Below are 25,400 nucleotides of genomic sequence, written 5' to 3' on the forward strand. Positions count from 1 at the left end.
TCTGATGTGGTATATTAACATATGCCCATTTAAATGCTGGGGCCATCTCTAATTGCAGATGCCCACAGGTGCTGAGCATAATTTCTGCATCTGAATAACAGAAAGAAAGACCTGGGGATACTTAAATATATCAAGATTCCCTCAAGTTCTGATGGGAATCATTACGTGGCAATACCACTGTACAGAAAACAGAATCTGTTGTATTTTCTGTCCCTTTATGGAAGGAAGGGGGATCAGCATTCTCTAATTCCCTTGCCTAAAGCATGAGATTTCTGGCACATGGCTACTTTCAGAGTTTTGTGGCCACAGGAACTTATCCCAACTCCTTCCTCAGAAAACATATTAACATGCAGTGTCCTGTGAGGAGGAGAAAAGTAACTGTAAGAGATGCATCTGAATAATGGTCTTGTGTGTGTGTGGTGGGTTGGTTTTTTTTTCTCTGTTTTTTTTTTTTTTTAAAGATAAAGTCACACATGACAGTATGCAAGTACTTTAACATTGTTTAGTAATCCAAATCTTTCCCTCTCTGTGATCCTGGAAAATTTAAGGATATCCTTTGCTGTTAGAGCAGTGGCATTTTTTTTAATTGGATATATCCTCTCAACCTCTGTTCCTGGCTGCACTTTAAGGGTGCTTCCTTGCCAAGAGTCCTCAGGGGCAGGAGGGCAGGCATTTGTGTAACTTACACCCCCTGGGATTTTATCCATAGAAGCTGGTGGATTTCTTTTGCAGAATAGCTGAAACCTCTCCTTACACTGGTGGGTTTCTTTCGGGTGAGGGCTCTGTTTCATCTTTTGTAAATGACTTGGTCTAAGACCCTGTTTTATGGGTGCTTGACTGGAGGGAATGGAGCCACAAGCCAGCAGTGTGCCCTGGCAGCAAGGCGGTCAGCAGCATCTTGGGTTGCGTTATTGGAAGAGGGAGGGAAGTGATTATCATCCTTTACTTGGCACTCATTAGTCTATGTATGACCCTTCTCCCAAGTACAGTAAAGAGGTACACAAACTAGTGCAGTCTCAGTAGAGGGCTACCAGGTTGGTCAGGGCTGGGGTTACTTGCCCATGAGGAGAGGCTGAGGGCCTGGAACTTCTTTAGCATGCAGAAGAGAAGGTTTCAGGGAGGCCTTAACAGCAAATTCCCAGCACCTACTGTGATGGGGAACACAGTTGACAGGATGACAGAGCTGGGCTGTCCATGGTGTTGCATGGCGAGAGGATGAGGGACTTTGGGCAGAAGCTGAAATCAGAGGTTCAGGCTGGGTGTAAGGAAACCCTTTTTCACCCTAGATACAGTCAGATGATGGATCAGGTTGCCCAGAAGGGTTCTGCAGTCTCCATCCTTGGAGGTTTTCAAGACCTGACTGGAACAAGCTGGTTTGAGCTCACAGCTGAGCCTGCTGTGAGCAGGAGGTTGGACTGAAACCTCCTGAGCTCCCATTCAGCCTGGAGATGCTGTGATTGTGAGTGGAGGCATCAGAAACCCCTTGGAAGCTTGGAACTGAGTAGAATTAAGATTTGCTTTAGTTTTTTGAGAAGGAAAGGAGAAAGAGTATAGTATAGCTGACTAAGCTATGGAACTTTGAGATTTGTAGTAAGTCTGTAGCAGCAAGAGAATGGAGAAAGGCATGGTTGTCTTGTATTTTTGGGTGGTGATTTTCACTCTCAGAGCTAAGCATTGTCTGAGACTTTGGTAAGATATCCACCGAGGTTTTACAAGGTGAGATAACTCAAAAATGAACATGGCAACATGTTGCTACCTAATTCACACATTTGCAAGCTGACAGCACAAAGAATATAATCTTTATTACAAAACTGAGTTGTCTTTAGAACAGATATAGCATTTCTGACATGTCTAGCATGAGATGATCAATGTGTTCCATAAAGCCAATTGGGTTTTAATCTTGGGGATTGTGGTTTGGTTGTATTTGAATTTGCAAAGTTGAAGTTGCAGGCAGCCCTTACAGATTTTTTTAGGTTTCAAATATTTATAAAGATGCTGTTGAATGGAAAATACAGCATTGAAGGATGGTTTTAATTACTATGTATAGTGTTAACACAGTCCTCAAACTTGCCAATCATTGCACTGCTATAATCAAGGAGCACAGTTACTGAAAACTTGTGATCCAAATATTTATTCAAGCTTGTGACTGTGAAATTACGTTTGCTTCCTGTTGATGCTTTTATCTCTTGCCAGATTAAGTTTATATTTAGTTGTGAATGAAATGTTATTCCAGTGTTTATGGAATGTATAGAGAATATTTTAAGAAAAACAGCATTTGCTTTCCTTTAGCAAAAAGAGAAGTAACACAATCATGTTATTCCAGCCACATTTTAAAAGGTAAATGCCACCTTGTAGGACACTGCAACTTCATTCTGACTGCAAAGTGTTCTCAAATCTCAATGTCAGAAACTGAGGGGGTTTGGCATGAACAAAACTGTTCTTAAGGGGCTGTTGTGTAGAAAAGTCTTAGAAGGCATTTTTGAGGAAAAAAAGAAAAAGATCCCCCATCCTCAGAACTTTCATCCCATATAAGTTTGTAACTTGCAGAATAATAAATAGGAGGACTCGATAAGGAGATTTATCAAGCTTAATAATATTCCTTGCAGAACTATGGCCTTGAAACAGACAATATGAAGAATCTGGTTCTCAAACTACGAGCATCATCCAACAATCTGCAGAATTACATCAGCAGCCGTAGGAAAAGCTCAAATTATGATGGAAACACCTCTCGCAAGCCCCCCAATGAATTCCTTACTTCTGTGGTAGAGCTTATTGGTGCTGCCAAAGCCTTGCTTGCATGGTTGGACAGGTAAGAGTAGAATCTTTATATCTTGTTTTACTGCCATAATGACTTGCTTCTCCTTGTAGGGCAGTTTCTAGATGTTTGGGTGTAAAGATCTTTATTCAGTTATGCTATTATTCTATATAGAGAGAACTAGAGGCGACATCTTTAAGTTTCTAGTCCAGACATTCTGTTGTGGTGAGACACTGAAAGATGCTGCCCAGAGGAGCTGTGGCTGCTTCATCTCTGGAAGTGTTCAAAGCCAGGTTGGATGGAGTTTTGAGCAACCTGGTCTAGTGGAAGGTGTCCCTGTCCATGGCAGGGGGGGTTGGAACTAGATGATGTTTAAGGTCTCTTCCAGCGCAAACCAGTCAGTGACTCTATGATCTCACCCCTTCTTCGGTGTTGCCAGAAGTGCTCTAGTGGACAAATTTTAATCTAGGGTATCTACTTTTGTGCTTCCAGTTTTCCTAAAACCAATGAAACTGCTAACATTGTACCCAAACCAGTATTTATAAAAGTAAGAGCCTTTCTGTTCAGGTCAGTTTTTCATACACGTGATTTCCCCTGCTCCCGTCCTACCTTCTAAATTACTTGTCATTGGCAGGTCCTTTCATAAAAAATTGTTAGCATTCTGTTCAAACTGTGGCCTTAGCTCTGTGAGTTGACAGACTCCCTCTGCCATATTTTTTTCTTGGGGGGAGGACAGGAATTGGGATAGATGTGTGTTTTGTTTAATTATTTCTTTGTTCAGTTTGGTGTTTGTGTGGTTTTATTTTCCCTGACAAGAGCCAGAGTTGTTCTGTGACAGCTGCAGAGGAAGCGAACAGGCACTAGAGCCATTGCTTGCTGGCAGGGATGCTGTCCATGATAGCAGATGAATGTAAATTCTCAAGACTCTTGGCCAGCTTTCCCAAGAAGAAGGGTTAGGAGGAAAACTGCCTGGGGACCAGCAGCAAGGAGCCCTTTTATCCTTCAGTATCTTTGCCCTTCACCTAGCAGTTGGTTCTGTGTCCAGGCAGTGATGTTAACAGCGTGCTTCTCACTTGGTCCTCTCACCCTGTTGCTGGCAGCTTGCCCTAAATTTCTTCTGCATCTCAGCAAGATGTTTGGGGTTGCTTCTCAACCCCCCCTTCTAGCTCTTTCAGCTGTCTGGAATGTCTGTGGTGAGATTCTATAGGCTCTAAAGCTGCCCTACCTATAATGATCCTTTCCCAAGATTTACGCACAGAGGTGCAGTGAGGCTCAATGTGGAAATCTGTTTTTCTTTCATTTAGAGATTCCCCTCCACCCCTGAGTTTAGTAATCATAGATGTGGGAGTTAGAAGTCTACTCACTGGCAGGCCCACAGGTGGGATTTTTACAACAGTCAGTGTGATTCGACAGGAGTGTGCAGCTGAGAGAACTGCAGTTTGGAAAATGGACCTTTCCTTCTGGTTTTGCTTTCTGAACTTGCTCACCCCAGGACTAGACATTCACCAATTTTGGTGCAAGGACGGAGTAGGACTCTGCAGTCAGGAATATGCAGGAATGCTTGTATTATAAAACTGTACCCTCAAACTTGCGTGGGGGGTTGGAACTAGATGATCTTAAGGTCCTTTCAAACCCTAACTATTCTATGATTCTATGTCAGAATTGTAACACTTGCTCTTATTTGCTGTTCCTCACTGGTAAGGTAGGGTGGGAGAAGACAGGTCCTTTTTCTCTAAAGGGAATTTTCTCTTGCAGGACTCCATTTACGGGTATTGCTGACTTTTCATCAATGAAGAACAGAATCATTCAGCTCTGCTTGGATCTCACTACTACTGTTCAGAAGGTCAGCTGGTTTCTTTTCCACTTTGCTTTCCAAAAGGGAAGGAAGGGGGGGCGTTCAGAGAAGTAATGTTCTCACTGTGTGCAGAGTGCTAATTGGAAGGCAGATCTGGAAATGACAGCTTACTTGAACAGTTCATGAAGGTCAGTTTCAGTTGTGTGTTGTCCCCCAACTCGATTTCCAATTTTGCTATTGCTGGCTGTCTTAAATGACTGTGGTTTAAAGGCTACTCACTTTCTTGAGCTTTAATGAGAAGAAGTTTAGTTTTTAAAGTGGTTGGTCTACATTTAAAGATTTTCAAGCTCTGAACATGTTGAAAAACAGATTCCCTAGTTGTTGTCCTATACAGAGTGTTTTATCCATGAGATGGAAAATGATGCATGCAATGGAATGAGCTTCCACCTTTGCAATACAAACCTCGCTAGCCTGGCTTCTTCTATCAGCAGTGCAAGACCACAGTTTTGTTTCAAAACTCTGTTTATCAGCTGTGTGAAGGGTGCTTATAGAAGCTAGAAGGACATACAGCAACTGTGGCAATCTTGGCAAATTATGTAATTTTGCTCTCTGAGTAATACTGCATGTCTTTGAAAGTGTTCTGACAGCAATCTGCTGCTTTGGCTGTGAAGCAGTGTGTGTGCACTTCAGTTCCAGCCCAGCTTGCTCATAGTCATTAGTCTAATGTGCTACTTGTTGTAGTACATTAGTGGCTATATGTTGTTTGAACTCCAAAGGACCATGTCCTGTGACATGGGTGATTCTCTCCCAGTTTTGAGGGGATGACGTCTAGAAATGTCCTGTGAGTTTTGTCAAGCCATAATAACACCCAGTTTTATCAGTTGGATCATTGTGAAAGGACAGTGTCTGGATAGTACAGTGTAAGTTCAAAGAAGCACAAGTTTGGCTTCCTGCTGAATGCCCTTCTTGTTTAGGTGTTGCATGTGCAATTGCAGAAAGTCAGTGATTTACAGCTAGAGATTTGCAGATTGTGAAATAGAACAGTAAGTGTTTCTAGTAGCAGATGGTATTTACCCAAGAGTGCTACAGGAACTGAGATATGAGATTGCTGAACTGTATTCATAAAACTACTAAAAATGGTGTCTAATCTTTCAGTTAAATCAGCCTTTGATGGCAGGGGAATGGAAGTTGGCAAATACATCCCTAGCCTTTTAAAAACTGTCAGAGTACTTCTCTGCCAGCTTGGTATGAGCTATAGTAAAGAACAGGATTGGTGCATATGAGAAAAAACATTAATGGGAGAGGAATCAATGAAATTTTGTACTGGGACACTGCAGATACATTGGAAAGGGTCTGAATGAATGCACTGGTGTGGAAAAGGGAGAGACAGCTGAGAAATATTTAGGTGATTTAGGCTCCAGCAGTCAGGGCAGGCTTCTAGTAGCTTCACACAGAAGCCACCCTGTAGCTCCCCTGCTACCAAAACCTTGCTGTGCAAACCCAGTATGGATGTCAAGGGCAAGTATCTTGGATTTTAAGCTTGCTTAAATGCTTGGAGTTTGGGGATTTTCTCCTTAGAGAAACTATAGATCTTGTTTCATTATTTACTTGCTGTTTTAACTTTTGAATCTGAGAATGTTACCATTCTCTAGCTTGTCCTGCAGGAAACGATGACTTCTGTAGCTTGTTACATGCACTTGTTTCAGTTCAAAGACCTGTAGCTGGGCTGTGTAAATAATGCTTTCTGTGCAATCCTCTGGCTCTCAGGAATGTCATCAATAGCATATTTTAAAAACCCCACTATTTTTAACAAAATAGGTGTTTTGGATACTTTTTGGTGCCTGTGACACAGCAGCTCTTAAATTGGTCTTTATCAGAGTAAGGCAAGCTCATGTGCCCTGCCTCCTGAGAGTCTAGTTTTATTGTGCAGGGTTCTGTTTTTCTGGAAAAGTCTGTTGGCTGTAATTGAATCCCATGTTCTCTTAGCTTTCAAGGTTTATTATTGGTTTCTGCCAGGGCCAGAAAATAGTTGTTTAACAGTACATTTGAGCCCTACTGGGTGAAACTAATCTGATTAATCCCTTGCAGCATGAATAACTATTTCAGGTCGAGGTTAAAGTGGTGGTTTTGCAGTTTTCAGAGATGGTGTGTTTACGTGTTTATTGGTTAACGTAGGCCTTTTGTTCTTGTTTTGTTTTTAGGACTGCACTGTGGCTGACATGGAAGATAAAGTTCAGACTGTAGTAAGTACACGTTTCTGTTGAAACTCAGCTGCCTGCATTCACATCTATTTTGGTGGCTTTTACTCTGTACTGACAACAGCTTTCCAATCCCACACATACGGATGTATTATGCAAGTAAACATTGTTATGGGCCGTTTTGTGAATATTCTTTGCTCTAGAGGAAATTAATGAAGTTTGAACAGACTGGTAGTCTATGTAGTAGAACAGAGTAAAGTATTCATTGAAGTTTCATTGCAGAGCTATTTTTATATAAATATATATATTTTTTAAGAGAATTTAGGCCTCAAATTTTCTTGTGAGGGGTAGTACTTTAAAATATAATAGTGGCCCAAACAAACCAACTATGCCTGCGATATGTCTGTTTATGAAAGGCCTAAATGCACTATGGCTTATTAAACTTCTTCACATAAAAGAACAGCCCTGTCACATAACTGAAGTTCTGTCTCTGATTGTGCTTGAGTTAGAGTTTTCAGGGTTGTTTGAAACAGCCTTGTGACCAAACGAGGAGCGTAATGGAATGCTTTTTATATTTTGTAACAGTTAATCATTGCTTCCTGCTTTTGACATGAACCAGGCTGTGCTCTTTGATAAGGCCTTCCGCTAGCTCATAGATGCTTAGGAATTTAGTAGCACAATAACTAAAAATAATTATGTCCATAAATAATGAAACAACGTAAAAGCTTTTTTTTTTTTTTTGCATCTTTCTTTTTCCATTTGTGCACACCCACTCTGGAAGTAGGTATTGTTGTTTGAAGTTCCCTTGTTTGAGCAGTTCCTCGCATTCACACTTAAGCATTGTTTTGATTTATTTTATTGCTGCTCTATAAATCTGATGTAAAGCAAAAGAATAAAGGTTGGAACTATTGTTTCCAGGGGCCATTGTAATCCGAACCAATGTCTTCCTACAAGGCAGCTCCCCCTGTCCTGTAATTATATGTCTACTCTGAAGGATTCAAAGCCCCTGTGAAATACAGCTTACTCTGCTGGTTTCCAAATTGTGTATAACTAACTGTTGTACTGTGTACTAATCCTCTTTCCCCTCACCTTTAAGCTGTTGTAACCCACTTTAAGTTTCAGTATTGTTTCAATTAACCCAAACCACACTGTGGGACATTAAGGAAATTTCTGAGTGTAGGGAAAGCACAGATATTTGGATTATGACTTTTTATTGTTTTGGGATTAATTAGCCATTCTTCTAGTTACAAGTTGTACAAGACAAAGCTGTTCTGCCTCTGACTTTAGTGACACACACATATGAGGTCAGAATTTGCCTTTCATTACAATGTTGGCTTAGGTTCAGTTATGTTTTGGTCAAAAGGAAATATGAACCTTGCCTGCGTAAGCATTCCGCAAGAGGTCAGTTCAGAGACATGGTGGAGAGAAGTAATGCTGAAAGGCATAAGTGCTGGATGTCCTGCCTTGTGCTGTAAAAGTCTGTGCGTTTAAGTTGGTGGCCAGTACCTCACTTTTTCTGACACATGGCCAATTTTATTCTCATAGCAGAAACAAACTACAGAATGAAAACCTGTCAATTGTTCCCACAAAGATTCATTAAAATGTTTCAATATTTTAATGGGTTATATTTTGGTTAAAGCAAGCAAACTCCAAACATGTTTTTTTGCTATTATTTATATATATATATGCTTTTTTTTTTTTATAAACTGAAGATGTGTTGGCATATGTTAGCAGTGATGAGGTGGCACCAGTGGAAATGGTTTGGTTGTACTATGTTACAGTAAGAAGATAAACATGCTATAGAATATATCTGTACAAATGAATCTTCTATTTGAATGATTCTTAACTATGACTTATTAGTTGACCAAGTTCCAGAACTTATTTATTTTCTCTTTGAAAACTGAAAGAGGAAGAAGCCAGGAGAGAAATTTTGTAACTGTTTCTGTATGTTCTCATCATAGGCCAAGACTTTAAATGGCATTTGTGATAAAGCCATCCGATCAACAACAGATCCATTGATGAGCCAGTGTGCATGTCTAGAGGAGGTTCATTTAACTAACATTAAACCTGGGGAAGGCCTGGTAAGAACCAATCCTGGAATGTCCTGATGATCCCAGTGCTTAATAGGTATTCTTATGATCACTGTGTGTGGGTGTATAGCACGATATTTCAAAACGGTAATATCCTATTGGAAATAGAAAGAGGCATGGTGAGGAACTCTGAAGGTTAATTGTCAGGTAGTGTGCTGGAGTGGCTGCCAGAGATGAGTATACACATTAATAGGTGTCATCCCAAGTATTTTTTCATGCTAAATTGCTTCAGATTTGTACCTTAGCCAGGATACTGAGGAATTTACTGGTGCTTGTGAAATCAGTCATTTTATTTTTGCAGATTGCCTTAACCAGCTGTTTTTATGGCAGGGTTGGAGGATGGAAAAGGTGATGAGACATTACATTTATGTTTTTAAAGGCACATTTTATGCTTGTTTATAACAAGTTTGAGAATGATATGAGGATTTTTCAGACTAGCAGGAGTATGAGAAATCCTTTTAAAATTTCAGTGGCTGTGTAACGTTACTGAATCTTATTCAATGGATGCTGCTTAACTGAGTGCTGGTTATGAGAAACTGACTTTGAAATCTTGGTAAATTTTCTGGCTGGGGAACAGACATGTTAGAATGAGTTAGAGGGAATTTAAATTCTTAAGTGCATTTGTATTCCCTCCACCCCAGCCCCGAAGGCAGAAGAGATGAACACTTTTATAGGAAGCTTTACAGTGTTACTCTGCTATATAGTTTTACCTAGGCCACTGAATTAGACTGTATCAGTCATGCATTCTTGAAATTATGGGGACCTCTTTGTTAATGCACAAGCTACAGTGAAGCAGAGTCAGCCTATCTTGGACTAAGTAAGAAATGAGGAGGTGGGTGCGCACAATGGGATACTAACAGGCAAGCATGGAAGGGAATTGTCTGGAGAGGAAGGTGCAAAAAAACCCAAACCATCTTGTATTTAAGCAAGTGTGGTAACTTCAGGCAGATAAGCTGCCTACAACTCCTGAATAACATATAGTTCTGTACAGCTCAGTGAGTGCTTCTAACAGCACATGTAGACAGGAGAAGTAGAAACTTACTTGTTCATAAATGTACTGGTCACCTCTTGTGGGGAAAGCTAGACAATTACTAGTAATATCCTGTTGGTGATTTTTTCATTTGGTGTTCACAAGGTCAACACCCACTTCATCTGTGTTTGTCCTTGCTTTCACACTCAGCTTTAATATATAGAGCCACAAGTACTTAGTTCTGCTGGAGCTCTTATTGCTGATGTCAGCACTGTGGTTACAAGGCCATCTGTATATTGACTTGCCAAGGGAAACTGTAAAAGAACATGTAGGCAATATTTGTAGCCCACCTGTTTAAGTGTGCTTCATATGGAGAGAGCTAGTGGCCATCTAGGAAAACCTGTAATTTTCTAGTGCAGACTGGGCAATAAGGAAATAAAGTTTTGTTCAAGACAAAAGGCAGACAAGGCAGCAAACCCAGCAGTGCTTGGTGTTATGAACCAGATGATATTTCTATATTGCCTTCCACATATTAGGTGTTTGAAGTCATCCTATTCTATTATAATTAATTGCAGTAAAAGTGATCTGTGAAGAGGTTTAGAATGTTGTAATATTAGACCATGCACTTTTCTAGGGAAAATATGTGAATTGTCTTCTTAATAATGTTTTGAGTCTATTGCCAACAGTTGTTTAATCAGATAAGTTAATGTTAGTTGTTTGCCTTTAAACTTGTTTTTCATTTTCTACTTACGTTTAGGGAATGTACATCAAATCAACTTATGATGGATTACATGTAATTACTGGAACTACAGAAAACGTAAGTGAAGTAAATGTAGATTAACTCAGGCTCTGATTTGAATGAGTTTGGTTTTTTTGCTTTTTCCTCTTTTACATATGACTTTTATGATATTACTGCTTTAAATACCCTGTGATGCATCATTTTGTTTATCCACAATTTGTAAATATTTGTGTCTGCGTGTTTCGCTGTTAGTCTAATTAAACCAGTTTCTACAAGTACATGAGTTAGTTCAAATACTTGGCATGAAAGTAATTGCTTTAATAAGTTACTCTATCTGCTGTTCTGAGTGCTTATGGTATCATGCTTAACAAAGCCTTGAATGTATTTTCTTGCTGCTGGCAAAGGCAGTCGCTCCTAATGGGAACATTTAGGTGGCAGTGTGCTTAATTCAGTAATGAGTAATGAAATCAATGAGCTGTCCAGTGACAAAATTACCTTGCAGAATAAAAAGACCAAGAGAAAGTAAGACTTTAAGTGGTCTGCTGGAAGGAAATGATTGAGGCAGATGGCTGCTTATTTTATTCTTACTCTGGGAGTTCTCTGTAGCTGAGACTTTATTAAAGGTTTCTGGGCAGTCATTGCAGTGGACCTCTGGCTAGCAGCTGAGACTGGTGGGTGATGCTGTGGTGTTGTCAGACATGCCACTCTACAGGAGCAGTGGTTGAAAGAAACAAGAGTGAGAGATCTTGGCTTTTGCAGCAGTGCCTTTGTTTTTTCTTTCTTTTTTTTTTCTTCTTTTATTTCTTTTTTTTTTCTGAATATGAAAGAAGCAGTGGTTCTGGTTGTATCCCTGCCAGGTCCAGGGGCCAGGGAGGAGCGAGTGGAAGTCTGTGCTTGCAGCTTAGACTGAAAATGGAAAGCTTTTCCAGCTTTTGCCCTTGCATAACTATAGGATCTTCAACAGACACAAAGTCCACTTTGACAGCAATTTCAACATCTGAATTCATGTAATATTGACTGCTGACAAGCTGCTTGTGCATATAGATCTCATTTTGGAGGCCAGGAGTTGGGCTGTGCTGTTTCTATAGCTATGAGTGTTGACCTAAATATCTGCCTTCTTATCAGTCCTGGTTCTTCCTTCAGGGAAGCTCATTACTTTGAGACAAAAAATTTGACAAGTGGCTGAGATCTGCAAACAACTGATGTCCTTCTGGTGCCATGCAATTGTTTAGATGTGCTAGGATGGGTCTTAGTTCAATTTTCTTGCTAAATTTGGAGTGGTATTTTAGTAGCAATTACCAGGGACCAGTGTGCTGGAAGGCAGTGGAACTGCACCCCAAAATTAACAGTAGTGTACATTGGAAGGACTGGGAAAGTCCATGTGTTTAATACCAATCAGCCAACAGGATTCCTGAGTTGTGCTGTTCTACTTGTAACTTCCTGTGTCATGTTGCCTTAGATGTAAACTTTGCTCTTTCCTCTGTTGTCACAATGTGATTACAGTGTCTGCTGTGCTAGCTAGTGCTTGTTCTAGGAGTCCCCTGTGTAAGGGTCCCCTACCCTCTGCAGACAGGCTGTTGATCACCCAAAGGACAGCTTGAAATGAGCTTTGTTTTTCATGAGTTTGACTTTGGCCCAGCATTTTTTCATGATCTTGTTTGACTCATATATATGCACGCTTCGACAGAGGCATTTCCTCTCAGAGGAAGCAAGAAGACAATGAAGAAATGGGGTTACTCATGATGGCTGGAGCCTCCCACAAATTTCTCCATGTTTTCTTCCCTAGTTTCACTGTTTATTCCAAAGGTCCTTCTAATAAAAATGTTACTTGAGCTCTGAAGGTATGATGACAAGGAGAAGGAAGTACATAACCCAAGTGCTTAGTGCTGGAATCACTAGGAAGAGCTGGCCTGCTGCCATGTGGTTACTCATGGGGTGGGGGAAATGGGAGGAGAAGTTGTCCTCTGACCAGGGTACAATATACCCAGGTAGTATTCCTGTGCACTTTGGGTGTTGTCAAGGCTGATCAGAGTTGGTGTGTTGTATTGACATATTTAGCTGTTCCTCACTAATGGTTCCCTAGGGTGTGGTTTTTATTCACAGGAAATTATATTTTAAGGTGTATTATTATTACTAGATAGGTATTTTTAAAATATGTGCCTATGCACATTTGATGTGAATGAACACATATTTTTATCTGTTGACCTTGATGCAGACAAGTAATTTCACATATAAACTTGGTAGCTCTTTTTACATTGGGGAACAAAAAGGGAAAGTGTAATGGATCTATTTTGTGTCTTGGAGGATTTTGGTCCTTTGTATCTTCAAAGTCTTACTGTATTTTTTTTTTTAATCGGTATACATTTATTTGAAAGCTAAAGTTTAAGATAGCTGCTGTGTTATGGCAGAAGTCTTCTGTCCTCTCCCACTGCTGTCTCAAACTACAGTACAAACTGGAGACTAAAGGACAGTGCAGACAATCTCATGACTCCATGCAATTTGGCCTGTGGTAGATACAGGCTATGCCTTTTCCCTTTCCCTGTAGCTTTCTCAGTATAAAAAATAAATCAGAAGTTGAATTCATTTGCAACTCTTAAGTTATCAACAGATCTAATGTGTGATATTTGTTATTGATACAACCTTTGACTTTGCTTGGTGGGGAGGGTGTTATGGGAGGGAAAAAACCTTGCTGAAGCACACATCTCTTGTTTTCCTCTGTAGTCCCCTGCTGATCGATCTCAGAAGATTCATGCTGGTGATGAAGTGATCCAGGTTAATCGGCAAACTGTGGTTAGTAACAGCCTTACCAACCTTCCCTTATTCTTGCTCTGGAAAGCTTGCTTCCTGCAGGTTCTGAATGGATGGGGTTAGGAGGTGGTTCTGGTGTTTTCCTGTTGAAATCTTTGAGGCTTTTTAACACTCTGTTTTCAAGACAGATTTTATTCTTTGCAATACTTTGCTAAAATAAATGTGCCGTATTTAATGTTTAAATGATGTGTGCATCATAATAAAATAATTCATGTTTTATTTAAGGCCTGTTTTAAAAATACAGTTACAATCTACTGAAGTGCAGATAAAAACAGCTTTTAAAAAAACTCAAGGATTTGTAAAATTGTTTGTATCTGGGAACTTATATAAAATGATTACTTTTTTTACTTCGCAAAGGTAAGGAATGCCTTTCAATGTGAGAAAAAAATGTGACAGTTCACTGTGATTGCTGTGTTACTCAATCTGAGCACATCCATGCATCCTTCTATGACTGGAACTGAGATGTAAAGAACATTGCTTGATATCTCAGTGTTTAATTTACAGCTTAAGCAGAGGTCTCCTTTGAAAAAAAGAACCTTTGAAAAAAAGAAAAAAGAAGCTTTCCAATTATTTTTTTATTCTGGCTCTTTTGGATGTTTTTCTCTTTAAGTTCATGTTAAAAGATAGTGTGACTTGGGAGATTTGGGGTTATTTGCCTTCAGAAAAGCAATGCAAAACAAAACATGACTTTGATTCTTTCCAGGTTGGATGGCAACTAAAAAATCTGGTGGCAAAGTTGCGAGAGAATCCTGCTGGAGTTAGGCTGCTGCTTAAGAAACGTCCTACTGGCTCTTTCCATTTCACTCCTGCTCCGTTAAAGAACCTGCGTTGGAAACCACCCTTGGTGCAGGTGAGAAGCTGATGGTTCAATTCTGATACTGGGGGAGGAATGCCTTGGTTGCAATTTGAAAAAAGAGAAATACTTGAAATTCTCTCAGATACACATGTTTAACTACAGGTCAAGGAAGGTTAGGTGAAATGGCTGTCCTCTTCTGGCCCCTAGGTAAAAGGGAGAAAGGTCTTGCCTCCTCCCTTCTCTTTTTATTTGTTTTTTTAAACCCAGGTAATGCCTTCTTGATACACAAAGCAAGTAGGTGTGTTGAACATTTTAATCAATCTGTGCCACTGAGAGAACTTCTATGAGACAAAACTGTTGAAGCCATTGATAAGTATGGAATTCATCAGCATGGACTAATAAATGCTTCATTTGTTTAGCAGAGGTTAATATGTTTTTGCAGAAATAACTTAGCTTATTCTATATATTCGTCCTCTTTTTAGTCTGGGTGGGAAATTGTTTTTCAAGAAGTTAAATTACTTTTTTAAATAAGATCTGATTGTTGGGCAATTCACAGATTGGATAATAAGCAGGCAGAGAAAGTGACATTAATAACTCTTAACCATGCTGAGGAATGGCTTGGTGTATTAGGAAGCTTAGGGCTTAATGCTTACAGAAGGAAATGACCTAATTGAATCTAAGCTGATTACCTGAAGAAAACCAGGGAGAGTTCCTATTCCTACTTCTGTTCTGACAAAGGTCTTCCCTGCCACTGAGAGGATAATTTATCAACCTGTGAAATGCCAATGGCTATCACAAGTGTTGATGCAGGCAGATTTCTCTTACTGGGTAGAAGATGCTCACTTGACTTCTTTTTTCATCCTTCTTTTCACCAATGCCTGTGTCTTGTGTTTATAGAATCATAGAATAGTTAGGATTGGAAAGGACTTCAAGATCATCTAGTTCCAACCCCCCTGCCATGGGCAGGGACACCTCACACTAAACCATATCACCCAAGGCTTCATCCAACCTGGTCTTGAACACTGCCAGGGATGGAGCATTCACAACCTCCCTGGGCAACCCATTCCAGTGCCTCAGCACCCTAACAGTAAAGAATTTCTTCCTTATATCCAGTCTAAACCCCTGCTGTTTAAGTTTCAACCCGTTACCCGTTGTCCTATCACTACAGTCCCTAATGAAGAGTCCTTCCCCAGCATCCCTGTAGGCCCCCTTCAGATACTGGAAGGCTGCTATGAAGTCTCCACGCAGCCTTATCTTCTCCAGGCTGAACAGTTCCAACTTTCTCAGCCTGTCTTCATATGAGAGGTGCTCCAGTCCCCTGATCATCCTCGTGGCCCTCCTCTGGACTTATTCTAACAGTACCATGTCCTTTTTATGTTGAGGACACCAGAACTGCACACAGTACTCCAAGTGAGGTCTCACGAGAGCAGAGTAGAGGGGCAGGATCACCTTCTTTGACCTGCTGGTCACGCTCCTCTTGATGCAGTCCAGGATATGTTTGGCTTTCTGGGCTGTGAGTGCACACTGAAGATGGCTCATGTTCATTTTCTCATTGACTAACACCCCCAAGTCCTTCTCCGCAGGACTACCATGAATTTCCTTTTTGCCCAACCTGTAGCTGTGCCTGGGATTGCTCTGACCCAGGTGTAGGACCTTGCACTTGTCATGGTTAAACTTCATGAGGTTGACATCAGCCCACCTCACAAGTGTGTCAAGGTCCCTCTGGATGGCATTCCTTCCCTCTAGTGTATCAACAGAACCACACAGCTTGGTGTCATCAGCAAACTTGCTGAGGGCACAGTCAATTCCATTGTCCATGTCAGCGACAAAGATATTAAACAAGACCGGTCCCAACACTGATCCCTGAGGGACACCACTTGTTACTGGTCTCCAGCCGGACATTGAACCGTTGACCACAACTCTTTGAGTGTGACCATCCAGCCAGTTCTTTATCCACCGAGTGGTCCACCTATCAAATTGATGACACTCCAATTTAGAGACAAGTTTCTGGGATTGTCTGTCGTTTAATCAGAGCCAAAGCTAAAAAAGCACCACCTTCTGAGTTTTCAAGGGTTACTCAAAGCAAGGACTGTTTTCCCTGTGTGGAAAGCTGAGGCGCACTGGGGCATAGGCTGTGCTCAGCAGCGTTGCCCTGGGAGAATGAGTGATTGGTTGAAGCCTGTTGACAGTTCTGGACTCCAAAGTACTGATCAGTAAAAAGCAGATGCTTGTGCAGGGGTGCCATTAATTGAGTGGCCAGCGTGGAATCCTGGGCAGCTCCTTGACAAAAAGGGGAGAGTGTAATTTTCTTGCCAAACAAAGGTGAAAGGGTCCTTCAAGACTTTTCTCTCCTAGAAGCAAACAAGAGTCTGGTAAGATGCTAGAGACATGGAAGTGAGCTACAAATAGCAAAATGGCAAATGTGCTCAGATGACCAATACTGAATATATTTTTACTTTGCCTCCCTTACCCTGATTATATCCCTTGATGAAAATCGTGATGAAATTTACCGTGTTCCTGCCTGTGCCCCAGTTATTAGGACTGTTTGGAATAAGAGTAGTGTGAGTTGGCTTTGTAAGTGTTGTGGATCATATCTGTGTTTAACAAACTGCATTCTTCTAATGAATCTAAAAATATAAGAAGGGATTTTGTCTTTGTTGCTTTTTCTGTCTATGGAATTTACAAGAAAAATAGGACTGAAAGAGCAAAATACTCTTGAGCAATGCATTATCCGTGATCGGATTTCTGTAGGAGAAACTGCAAAGCTAGCCAAAACTGAGGGTGGAGGAAAATGAAAATGCTAAGAGTTTTTTATGCACTTCTTAAGCATAGAAACAGTAGTTCTTCACTAGGAGATAAAATGGTACTATTGGTTATTGAATTATCTTTGATAAATCAGTGCTCAGATGTTTGACAGCTGTCTCACATTTCAGACCAGTCCTCTGCCAATCACGAGTCCTTCACCCCAGTCCCCAGAAAGCACTGCGGATACCTCACTGAAGAAAGAGAAGCCAGCCATTTTGGATCTGTACATACCACCTCCCCCAGCTGTTCCGTATTCTCCTCGGTATGCAAATAAACATGTACCACTGAACAAAAAACTCCTTTGTTACACTTGTTTCTGAGCTGGCTTGCTGCTTGAGTTCTGTGCAGATGAGCTTGAGGAAACTGCAGATCTCCCAGACTTCTAGGTGTTTAAATGCATAAACTACCAGGATTGTAATAGATTTTATTATTAGAAGATCGTGTGCCTTGTGGATCAGAGTTGTTCCCAAATCATGAATGGATGTCATCCTTGGTTGTGGGGTTATGTTTTTGATTTTGTTTAAATCCAATTGCACATAGCAAGAATTAATTTTTGTCTGTAACTTTTTCCAATGTGGTTTGTATGTTTGGTTTTCTTTTTTTTCTTTTTTTTTTTTTTTAGCAAGTTAAGTAACTGTTCTGGGAATTAGGAGAGAAAAGTTTTACATTGTTAAACTTGCAAGCTGTATAAACCAGGAATGTTCCCACTGAAGGGAAGTGAGGGTCAGTTCATTCAGCTTTTATTTGTTTTTATCCTTCAGTGTAAGCTATAAAAACACAGACCTGTGTACACAGAAGGCAAAAAGGCAGGGTGAGGGGTGTGTGGCATGTGTATGCTATGGCTAGCTGTTGTTTGTTCTCAAGTCCTTGTTGAATCATGCCAGAACCCTGCCAGCTGACACGGAAAGGTGATGAACAAAAGCGTTTTGTCTCTCTCTTGCTTCCTGGCCTGTGCCTGACATTACATGTAGGTAGCCCAACAGAGAAACTATGACCCTTCAGGATTCCTATGGAAGGAGAGCTTGCCTCCTGTCATTTAAGGGCTGGTACAGTGTCAGAGGTTGTATTACTGTAGTCTTTGAGGCAGTGCTGGCACTGTGGGGTTCTCCAGGGTAAGGTCTCCTTGCTGAAGTTGGACCCACCTTGACCTGCTGTCTCCTTGTTTTCCAAGTTTATGCGTGCTCAGTTCTTAAAAAAACAAAACCAACCAACCAGAGTCTTGGCATAAATTCAAGCATATAGCTTTAGCAGCTGAGTTGAGCATATCTTGGTCTTCATATTGTTATATTTCAAGGTCATTGGTGAATTAAATAAGACACAAAATTAAATGTAGCTTCAGATGCCTTTAGATCTGAACAGCTGTTGACAAGGAAAAAAGTAGTAATGCAAGATAAAACTTGTCCTGGATGTTGTGTGGAAAGGGGGAGGCTTCTTGACTTAGGCTTTAAAAAAAAGCAAATGTGGGGAAGCTGTGGCAGCAAAGGGCAGATCTTCTGTTTGGCTGTTTAATTTCACCTCTTCATGTTTTGCTCTTCTCTTGAAATTCTGATGCATTCATGTGGCAGTTTCTCACCATTTTCCCTGTCATTGTCTTCTTCTGCTCTCTTCCATTCCTTGCATGGTTCTTCTTTGGTTCACACTGGGAAGTCAGAGAGCAGTGGCTGGTTTTCACTCCCTGTGGCACAGTCTCCACATGGTGGTGGTGTAGGAGAACTCTCGTAGTACATAGGGTTGTGATGTAACATTTCTGTGCAATTTTCAGTCCCTGAATCTCCAGAAATAGCTCCTTCCCTTTCACTGAGCTCTAGCATTGTTACTGATGGAGAGCTGGAGTATGCAGTGCCAAGGGGGCTGTAGCGAATAGCAGGGCATGCATGTGCTTAGACAGTCAGCTGTGTATTTTTATGCCTGACTTGGCTGGTGACTGCTTTAAGCAGTAAGGTTGTAACATGCACAGGCAACAGGGGAAAAAATCTAAAGCAAATGCTAATTTGGAGGGCAGTTTTTTTTTTCCAAAAGTACTCGGAGGTACTGGTTCTAACATTGGCTGTTCTTGGCCTTTGGAATGCAGGATTGCTCTGGGAAAGGAGCCCCTGCAGAAATTGCTTGAAATACAGGCATAGTGTACATACAGTACGAATTTATTACTGAATCTCTGGAGGGGGTCTTGCTTTTGGATGAAGAGAGGAGGTGATAAATATTCAGTGGCAGTTATTGGCCTCTTACAATGGCTGAAAAGCAGAGTCCCTCAGAGGGAGGCAGTAAGTGTTGCCATTACACAGAGATGAGTAAGTCTATGTATGCACTCTTTTATTGCAACTGTGTACTGAACAGGCAGCGAATTGGGAGCCTTAGTACTCTCAAGGCAGAAAGATCTTATTTTTCAAAAGGTTTTTCTGGCATGGTACCTTGAAACTTCTTTGTGTGTTAAATTACTGGGTCATTAGAAGCGAGTTAGTATGGGGAGGAGCTTTCTTTTCTCCTTGGTAAATGTGCTTATAATGAAGTTATCTATCACCTGACTTGGGTTACTTTATTTTCAGCACAATACCAGTTGTCACCATTTGTGTCTGTAGCGTGATACTTTTAAGCTACTAACTGAAGTGAAATGTCCTTTCAGAGATGAAAAAGGGAGTTTTCTATATGGAGGAGGCAACAAACCTAGTCAGCCACTACCTGGGTCCAAGGGTGCTGAGTCCCCCAATTCTTTTCTGGATCAGGAGAGTCGAAGGCGAAGGTTTACTATTGCTGATTCAAATCAGTTGCCTGTGTATCCCATCGAAACAAATATTCTACCAGCCAAGATGAGGGAAAAAACACAATCCTATGGTGAGTTCATTCCTCTTTTGTCATTGCTGTTATGATAAACACTTTGGTCAGTTTGGAATAGTTTTAGAAAACTGTGTGTTAGGCTTCATGGATGTCAAGGGCAGTCTGTGCAAATTGTGAATGAAATAATGAAACGTCTGAAATAATTTCACTTAGATGCTGTTACTGCTTTAATGAATGTCATTCAGCTGGGATCTGCTGCTGCAGATGGCCATTTCCATGTGTATTTTGAATATAACTTTTGGTTATTACGTTCACTGTTGCTGTAAATGAGCAAGAGTATGGCTGTTCAATCTCAGCACATCACTTTCTTATATTTCAACACTGGAAGTATCCTGATTTTTTTTTCCCCCCTTGCAATTTTAACTCCTTGTTGTTGTATCTCTCCCTTTGCTTAATTGTGAAAAGTATGATTTTAAAACTTGGTTTCCTAAGCTTAATGTAATTCCTCATAACCTTCTATGTTGCCTTCAGGAAAACCTCGTCCTCTGTCAATGCCTGCTGATGGGAGCTGGATAGGAGCTGCAGAGCCCTTCTCTAGGCCACGAGCACCAGGGAGAAAAGGCAAGGTTTTCAGTCTTGTCCCTCTTTCTCTTTCATTCCTCTCCAAAATTTCTTTGGGGTGAATTGGATGGAAGTGTTTAAATTGGGAATGAAGAATTGGTGTTTGCATATTGCTGAACTGATCCAAGGTAACAATTGTTGATTTTAGCAGGAATGCCACATGGTAGCTGTGAAATTTGTGAGACTACCCAGTGCTGGGGCTCAAGCTTTTCTTGTCCTGTCTTAATGTTCTTGTGAGCATTAAGGAATGCTTAAATGACCAAGGAAGATTTGTACTTGTCTCTTTACAGCACAGGTTTACCATTTTGCTCTTGCACACACCCTTTTCCCTTTCTTCTTCATTTAATATTGATCATAAAACTGCTTTGTTGCTAAATCTTTGTTTGTTTAACTCACTGTGGAGGTTGTTGTGGAAGCAAGCTCCTTAAAAGTGAAATGCTTAGGAGTTGCTTTTTTGCTGCAGCTGCTGTTAAATATCAACATGTTCTGCAGATGACACAGAATGGGAGACAGAAGCTCTAACATTGGGTGTAAGGTTGGGTGGCTTTTTTCATTCCCATACTTCCCTTCCCTCCTTGGCTTCCGTTTGCATCTGGAAGTCTACAAGTCCTGTTAGAGTGGGAAATAAGAAAGGATGAGTATTTACTTTATTCTTGAAATCTGTTATGGAAAGCTAATGTGTAATTCTAGGCAATATATAAGCTGAAAACAAGACACATCAACTTGGAGGGATACTGGAAGCAAGCTAAATAACAAGTCTAACAGAATGATCACCAGGTGGCAGGGCTGGGTTTTGTGTGTATGGGTTTGGTATTTTTTTCTTAGTTGGTTTTGCTTTTGGTTTTGTGTTGGCTGTTCTTAGCGCTTGAAATGTACTTAAGTGCTACAGTCTTGTGTGTAAGCTGTACTGGGTCAGAAAAAAAGACCTGTCTAGCCCAGTAGGATGTCTTTAGGAGCTGCTGTGGAGCAGTTGTCTAGGGAAGAGTAAAACCAGAGAAAGCATCACACATCAGTGGTCAAAACCAGGGAAGTGCTTACATCTTTATCTGCAAAATTATTTTCTGTTGTCCAGAGTAATATTTGTAGCTTTTAAGTTAGTAATGAGTAACATACAGGTAAACATAAATAGAACTTTGCTCTATCAGCATATTCAATGACATATCACAAGAAGGTTTATTGGGTCTCACTCAATTATTTGCATGAAGGTAGTCTGCACTAGCAGTCTTGTAGTTTAACAGTCAAATGGTATTGTCTATGTGTGATTTGATTTTGTTGTTCTTTGTGTTGCTTAAAATATGAAAGATGCAAAAAGCCATATATCTCTTCACAGCTGCTTATGTCGAAGTGTGTTTAGAAGGGTAACCAAAATCTAGGTAACTTGAACTGCAACCAAAATCTCTTTATCAAAACAGAAAATGTTAATGGAGGATTTTGAAGTCAGCAGTAATTGGTTTTCTTCCTCCTGTTCATGCAGGTGAAGATGCCCTCTGCAGGTACTTCAGTAATGAAAGGATACCCCCAATCATTGAAGAAAGCCCCTCCACGCAACATCCTCTTTCAAGGCCAGTCTCTGAGAAGCAGTTAATGAGGGGAACAGATTATATTCGAGGCAGCAGATATTTTGTGAACGCAGACCTCCACAACAGCGCAACAATTCCTTTTCAAGAGGAAGGTGCTAAAAAGTCCTCTGTTACATCATCCACAAAATCTTCCTCCACAGAGCCCTCGCTGCTGGTCAGTTGGATCACAAGACTGAAACTGTTGACTCATTGACTGTTGTTTACAGGACTGTTACCAAGTGCCTTTGCTCATTGGTCAGACTTCTCTACTTTTCAGCTTAACTGATGCATAGTGACTAATGTGGTGTTCTTTTCCTGGAGAATCTTACATTTTTGCCTTTTCATTGTTGATTTTAGGTGGATCAGAGAGTTTTGTAGTGCAAGGAGGGAAGAAAGATAAAGATCAAGTTCCTTTTCCTGGCCAAAAGCTGAGGGCATTTATTCCCCTGGAAATGTGTAAAATTTCAGTGATACAGAGGCCATGCGTGACCTGAAACATGCATAATGACTCAGAGGAAATCATTGCATTACTGTAAAGTCCAGTGGCACTTCAGTTGTTGGAATTCTTAGCGGCTGGTGTGACTGGATGGGTGTCAGAGTATGTAGAGCTCAGCAAATGTTGTGTTATTCTCCTGACCAGGAAAGATAAGCAGGAAAACAGCAGTTTCATGCAACTTAGCAATGCTATTGCAAGTACTGTATGAGCTCAGCCTTGTGAGGAAGAAGTAGTAGTGTTGCCATTCTTTCTCTGATATCCAGAGATGTTAGGAAGTCTTAGGAAGAAGGTTCTCTTATATGGAGATCTTAGGAAGTTGGACTAATGGAACTATAAATCAATCCAACTTGATATATAATCCATTTTACTGAAATCACAGTACAAGTGAAGAGCGCTGAGCAGCTGCAGTTCTCATCTGCAAAGATATATGGATTACTACAACATACCAAGGAAATGCATCTGTAGAGGTGGTAAAAGAATATATATTTTTCCTTAATTGTTTAAGAATGATTTGCTGTTAACCAAAGTCAGTTTTAAAGGCAGTCCTGTTGGACTCATGAGAGCTTCTATAGTGGTTCAGATTTTGAATGTTGTATTGTTTATGAAAAAGATGTGCTATGATATATTACAATTGTAAGACCTCTTGCTATTTTCTATATAGCTCAAATTCTCTCCTCTCCAGAATTTTAAAGTAGCATTGGGTATGCTGGGAGGAAAATAAAACTTGTTTAACAAAAAAGGAGGATATTAAAGAGGTATTGTTTAAAACTGAATGTACATAAGATTGTTGGTATGAAACAGTTGTGCTTAATTTAAATGTTAAATATAGTTGTATATATTTTTTACACTTAAAACAGATACCATTTGTACCTTCCTGTACTGCAGGAAGGGTACAGATTAGTTAAATGAAAAAGTCTTTTGCATTCCCTGCTAATAAGACTAACTATTTTCTTAGATGATACATTGCCAACAGCCTTTACTCCTTTGGCCTTACTGAAAAGATGAAGAATATATATTTAATAACTGGGGGGGAAGGGAGTTTAAATGCTAGTTTGGACTGGAGCAGGAATCGTATGTGATAACACAAGTTATTTATGGTATGTTAAAAACATACCATAAATCTGGCTGTGAAGATGAGGGCATTCTGCAACAACCTTGTGAAGTGCTAGACCCCTCAGAGACAGTGTGTTAAATTCAGTTCTCAATTATGTTTGATTGTGACTCACGATTTAGTTGGGGGCTGGCCTGAACTTTTCTCATCAAAGCAGATTATGTCTGTCTTGTGTCACTCTTCCCCACTCCCTGAGATGGCAATCTGTACTAGCGGCACGGACAAATACAGCTGAGGTGCAGTTGAAACCTAGAACAGTTTGCTTCTGCCCCTGAGAAGAGGGCTGAAACTGCCATTGGTGTAGGCACTGTGGTGTAGTACAGATGAGCCCCAAACTGAATGTTTTAAATTAAATCACAATTACCGAACTAGATAAAAGTCAGAGATCTTGCCTAAATAAGACTTTAAAATGGAATTTTTGCTCATCTTTAATGTCTGGTTTTCCATGATTTAAAAATGGAGGTGACCATTAAGCAAGGGTGTTTTTTTTGCCTCAGGTATGTGCAAATAATGTCCAGATGATTTCTTTACCAAAGAAGGAAGCATGTATCTTGTATTTCCTTTCCTTTTGTATTTGTTACAGAATGTTAATAATTCTAGAAAGCTCTTTCCAAAGAGGGCTGATGGAGCAAGTGGGGGAGTCAGGCTCTGATCTAGAGGGAAGCTTGATGTTGTGTTGAGAACAAGTGTGTGTGCTGTTGACACTGGGTGATAATGCAATTGGTTGAATAAGCTGCTGCACATGTGTAGTGGCATCTAATAAAGTCCTATATTTTTGTTTCAGAGAAACACTGAAGTCCCTCACTGCATGAACACCAAATGAGAGGGAAAATACAAACACCCCACATTCTTGATGTCTGTGTACAACATACAATATTAACCAGCTGTTGCTTACCAAATAACAATGTGTCACAGATCATGTAGTACTATTGTTACCATTTGGGAGAAATGCTACTGTTGGTATGGAAGAATGGTTTATGATGCTGGAAATACCCACAGCAGTGCATGTCACAACATTCCAAAGTGTGGGTATTTTTCTTCTTTACAGTAACAGCTCCTGTTAAAAGTTCTACTGGAGAGGTATTAAAAATTCATATTTTTCAAATTGTTCCTTTTGCATTTTAATCTCGGAGAAGGTGAAATCTGCCCCATCTTTGTGGAATATTTTCTCCTACCCATCTCTTATGCTGTCCTTCTTTCTACCATATTAATTGACAGTGAGGGGAAACATCTGAAAAGTCTGAACTCTCAGATCTTTGTCCAAGAGGTTAAGTTTGAAAGATGTTAATTGCTTAATTTTTTACCATGTATAGTGAATATAGAGGGTGTTCTATATTTTGGTGGTTTAAAAGAAAGACCCACAGATCTAGGAACCAATTGCAGATGTTGGTATCTTTCTGGCTTAATCTGAGAAAGATATCTTTTTGGCTTAATCTGTCTTGGCACTGAAGTACATGTATCTGTTATAACAAAAACTATGCCAAGGTTGACTTCCCTAATGAGTACAACATATGTATCCAAATATCCTGCTGTGGTACAGTACTCCATAATACTCTGGACATTCTGTCAAGGTAGCAAAACAACACAATTAGAAAGGATTGTAAATCCCACAAAAATAATAGAAAAGGTACTCTTGCGTATATGTATGGTGATACTTCAGGAATGTGCCCTTCAGAAATATTGATTAGGCTTCCATTTTAGTCTGTAGAGCATTTGCAAGCCAATTCCTTGTGTGTTCCCTTGCATAACCAATTGCCAAGAGGATGCTATTCTAGATGGTAATGAGGAAGAGGAAATAAGACAAAAATGAATAGTGCTGACTTACAGAGACAGAGTTCAAGGTGATTCTTCAAGCAATGCGTTTCCCCTAATGTGGAAAATGATA

General features: G+C 40.2%; 1 protein-coding gene across 1 annotated transcript in view; it reads left to right on the forward strand.

The window, feature by feature from the left end:
• Positions 1–24,620, forward strand: part of CNKSR3 (CNKSR family member 3) — a 59,205-nt gene extending 34,585 nt beyond the window's left edge. The window contains exons 3-13 of the mRNA XM_005150072.3: positions 2,607–2,809; positions 4,511–4,598; positions 6,752–6,793; positions 8,710–8,829; positions 10,566–10,625; positions 13,269–13,337; positions 14,059–14,205; positions 17,085–17,218; positions 19,577–19,785; positions 20,260–20,349; positions 21,824–24,620. Coding sequence (XP_005150129.2) covers positions 2,607–2,809; positions 4,511–4,598; positions 6,752–6,793; positions 8,710–8,829; positions 10,566–10,625; positions 13,269–13,337; positions 14,059–14,205; positions 17,085–17,218; positions 19,577–19,785; positions 20,260–20,349; positions 21,824–22,122 — 1,461 coding nt within the window. The 3' untranslated portion in view covers positions 22,123–24,620. The remainder of the gene's footprint in view (positions 1–2,606; positions 2,810–4,510; positions 4,599–6,751; positions 6,794–8,709; positions 8,830–10,565; positions 10,626–13,268; positions 13,338–14,058; positions 14,206–17,084; positions 17,219–19,576; positions 19,786–20,259; positions 20,350–21,823) is intronic.
• Positions 24,621–25,400: the final 780 nt, after the last annotated feature.

This window comes from Melopsittacus undulatus, chromosome 3 (assembly GCF_012275295.1).
Source record: "Melopsittacus undulatus isolate bMelUnd1 chromosome 3, bMelUnd1.mat.Z, whole genome shotgun sequence".
Lineage (NCBI taxonomy): Eukaryota > Metazoa > Chordata > Aves > Psittaciformes > Psittaculidae > Melopsittacus > Melopsittacus undulatus.